Consider the following 4,044-nt stretch of genomic DNA (forward strand, 5'->3'; position numbering starts at 1 on the left):
TGTAAAGAATCGATCTAAAATCTATTTTTATTAGGGGAGACCGAGGAGAGTTGTGACTGAGGAAAGTAGTGACAACGTCGATTTTCTTGAACTTATGAACTGCTAGCAAGCCGCAAGAGTCTTTCAATAAGGCTGGCAGTCACACAGGTGCACTAAAGCCTCGAAAAAAAATTAGAAAAAAGAGCCGTAATAGCGCGCGTTTTCTAGTACAAGTCTCGACCTATCAAACACGCACTGTTTCTGAGCTTGATAGCAGTAAATAAGTTCTCATAAATCGACGATGTCATCACTCTCCTCTGTCACAACTCTCCCCGGTCTCCCTTGCTAAGGCAAGGTTGGACGACAAGGTTGTTTAGACACCCACGCATTCAGACACACATACATCAAATAGGCGGAGTGGTAACAACCGAAATCATGGAATCAGGTCCTCCGAAAAAAAAACTTACCTACAAATATTCTAAAAATAAATTAAGTAACACAATTACAACTAATACGTTAAATTTGGCACTATTCTAATACTTAACGTCTATTTCTGGCCAATTATATGGAAATGCATTGGGATTAGCATAAAACAAAATGCAACTCATCGGGCGCGTAAAGCCGATATTAAAACAAAATCCCAGCTTCACGCACCTCATAGAACCTTTCGATACACACCAGTCATACATCAAAGAGTTCAAAATAACCGTCGAGTGCGGCACGGCGTTTCAGCCAATCAGACGCGAGCCGCTCTGTGATTGGCGGGCGCGGGCCGGCGGCGCGCGGCGTATCAGGGCACGTCCCGCGCCGCGTCCATCGCTTGGTTCAGGCAGCGACTGACGACGCCGAGCTTGTTGAGGTAGGCGGACGCCGAGCCGCGCGGGGAGCTGGAATACAAACAGTTTACGACCTGTACTTAGTCTATTCGCGATTGATAAAAAACAGGGGTTGCCAACTCATTACTAATGCAGCCCGTTCATTATTTTATCAATGAACTAAAAGAATTTCCTTGCTCACCCGCGGCCTCACGATAGCTAAGCTTATGCAAAATATGCGTGTTCATGCAGTTCCTCCACCTCCACATTGTAAGAACACACACAAATCACACAAACCCATCTATCACCACCACAACAACAACTGGCAGCATGGTGTACGGTTGTGTTACTCTGAAGATGAGCTCTGGTTGAGTTCGAAACGCGTCAGTGTAGTGTGGTGGTGGTGATAGATGGGTTTATGTGATTTGTGTGTGTTCTTACAGTGTAGTGGTGGAGGAACTGCATGAACACGCATATTTTGCACAAGCTTAGCTATCGTAAGGTCGCGGGTGAGCAAGGAAATCTTTTAGTTAATTAATAGGTGTAGACCTCCGCAAAGTAACGCCTGATTCAATAAAATCATTATTTATCGACAACAAAGATGTAAAAACTCTTTGATGCCTATTTGCAGAATAGACCTTTTGATTTGATCTTGACATGGCACGCCATAATGATACATGTGGATCCGCCCTTAGATCGTGTGCAGTGAGAAAAATGAGCAAGTTCGCCTATTGGCGGCTCGGCGGATTTTTTCACTGTGTGCCACTCAAGTTATGTAGACGACCGAAAAACATAAGCGCATTGACATCTGATCTATGTACCATCAGCCAAATAAGTGGTCTATCAATTTTAAAACAAGTTCCTATCAAATGAATATATCGCTAAAGTCGAACTTTCAAGTTGACACACACGTCTTTTAACATTATTGTTTAAGACATGCAAACGATTAACAACTTTAGGGTGGTAGACCACATATTTGGCTGATGGTACCTTACGGCACTAGACTGGTTCATCAATATTACTTTGACACAACCGCTGTCACGGACGTCATTACAAACTATAGTGAATGGTTCACAAACCCGCGCTGTGAACAAATTTTGTGCGCCGTTTTGATGTATGAAACATGCAGTCTATACATACATAGTAGCTTCCATTATTTTAACTCTTAAATTCACCCTTTGTCGGACCCTAACGTATTGCTCCTCTCCTCTCATCCACTCAAAGGTTGACTGGTAGAGATCCCTTAAAGGGATAAGTCCGCCTTTGTACAAGTATCTTAAAGTTTGTCAGTTGTATTTTGTTAATTTTCTTTTGTACAATAAAGAGTTTACATACATACTACATAGATGTCGATGCATTTACCTAATCATTTTGTAAGCGCAAAAACCTCGCCAAGCCAGTACGCCTACACGCTTTTTAGTTTAGTTTAAAGGGCTTTCATAGCTTGCACTGATTGATTAGCAAGTTTTTTTTTTCAAGTTTTTACCTGAGCATGAAGGAATCCTCATGTTGCGAGTGTATGCTGCCTGAAGACCGCCTGATAAAATCGCCCACTAGAAATAAAACGTGCCATAAATTGTTATTTCTATAGAAGTATGGAATTATAGTATTAAACTATTGTCTACTGTCAAAAAAAGTATCTAAATTGTTGCACGCGATTTAGATAGCATTTGATTTAAGTACGACAAATAAAATTTTCGACAAACAACACATTCTTTTTTTTTATTACATTTACATGGAAAATAAGGAAATGGAAAAAAATGAATTCTTACTACTTATACCGTTTATTCATCCCAAAACAGCCACCATAAGGTGAAAACTGAACCGATTGTCCGTCTATCAATGGTAATCGAATTCACATAATAGGTATAGATACTGTGATAACATCTAAATGGTGAAGGATTATATTGCGAAGAACTTACTGGCCGGGGTGGTGGGGGTAGTTTGCGTCCTGTCGTGGTCCAGCACGCGGCGCGACAGCGCGTCACGCGCGCGCGTGCGCGGCCGCGACGCCGGCGTGCCCTCGCCGCCGGCTCGGGCCGACCTGTGCACACAACCCGTACAATATCTGCTGGTATGTCGTTAAAGGATATATACAGGGTGACTCGTGATTCGACCTATTCCTTGAAAGGGGTTATTCTAGAGCTTATTTGCAATGTTTTTGACCCAGTCAACCAGGGGTCGAAATTCAGTAGTATTCTAGTTATTCGAATTCATTCCGACTTAAAAGTGGCAATTGTAAAAAAAGTGAATGAATTAGGAGAGCCATTTTTTCTGGTAGCCAGTGGCTAAACATTCCTTCAACAAAAAATATGTTAAGATTTATTAAGGCTTTAGAAACAAAAGGTTATGCCCCTGTTTCCACTCTTACAGCCTTATTCATAAAAAATCCTTAATTGAGGTTTGATCGGTCTGTTACTTAGCAGACTGATTAAGCTTGTTAGACGGTTGTCAAGAAGTATGATTCATAAACGCTTGCTAGCAGTCTGCTAGTTGTTGAGCTGCTGATAGACGGATTAGACGCGTTATGTTGGCCACCTTGACAAATCAAAGACAAAAAATTGCCTAATCGATAATTAAAAAAAAAAAATTGACAGCAGTGACAGCAAATTACCATGAAAAAAAATAAAAAGCGAGATGTTTGTTTTCCCGCCATTTCCGATCCGCATGTTTATGTTGTGCAAAAAGCCATAATTATGTTAATCATCCTTATTTTTTTTTCATATTTATTGTTAATTTATTGTTGTTAATTTAGAGGATTTTTAAATACAAATTCCTGAAAATAAATTTTCCTGTTTTTTTTTTTAATCTGCGTAGCCCTACCTTCACTATAAAATATCTTCGGTACCTATGGTTTTTGCTCTAGTCAAAGTCAGCTGTTCAAACTTGTGGCGGCCATTTTGTGACTTAGCAGAGAGATAAAGGAGGGTCTACGGTCCTCTAACTTTAGCAGAGCCTTGATCGACTGATTAGCGCTAACAGACGTTTATGAATCATGTTTTTTAGCATCGGGCCTTCAAGGAGCCTTCAAGGAGGCTCTAACTTTTTATGAATAAGGCTGTTAGAGTTTCACACTTTATTTGGTTTAATTTTATTTGACGGATAAATGTGATGCCGTCTCAGTTTGTTTTATTCGAATAGACGGAGACGGCATCACATTTATCCGTCAAATAAAATTAATCAATGGGTGGTGAAACAGCCCCTAAAATCAAATCATCATTTTTTTACATGTTTTTTTTAATCGACGATC

The 4,044-nt window shown here is 40.4% G+C and overlaps 1 protein-coding gene across 1 annotated transcript in view; it reads right to left on the bottom strand.

The window, feature by feature from the left end:
• Positions 1-6: 6 nt before the first annotated feature.
• Positions 7-4,044, bottom strand: part of LOC141431404 (uncharacterized) — a 21,148-nt gene continuing 17,110 nt past the window's right edge. The window contains exons 2-4 of the mRNA XM_074092574.1: positions 2,717-2,838; positions 2,281-2,347; positions 7-866 (exon numbers count right to left, since the gene is read on the bottom strand). Of these exons, the coding sequence (XP_073948675.1) occupies positions 770-866; positions 2,281-2,347; positions 2,717-2,838 (286 nt within the window). The 3' untranslated portion in view covers positions 7-769. The remainder of the gene's footprint in view (positions 867-2,280; positions 2,348-2,716; positions 2,839-4,044) is intronic.

This window comes from Choristoneura fumiferana, chromosome 9, assembly GCF_025370935.1.
Source record: "Choristoneura fumiferana chromosome 9, NRCan_CFum_1, whole genome shotgun sequence".
Taxonomy (NCBI): Eukaryota; Metazoa; Arthropoda; class Insecta; order Lepidoptera; family Tortricidae; genus Choristoneura; species Choristoneura fumiferana.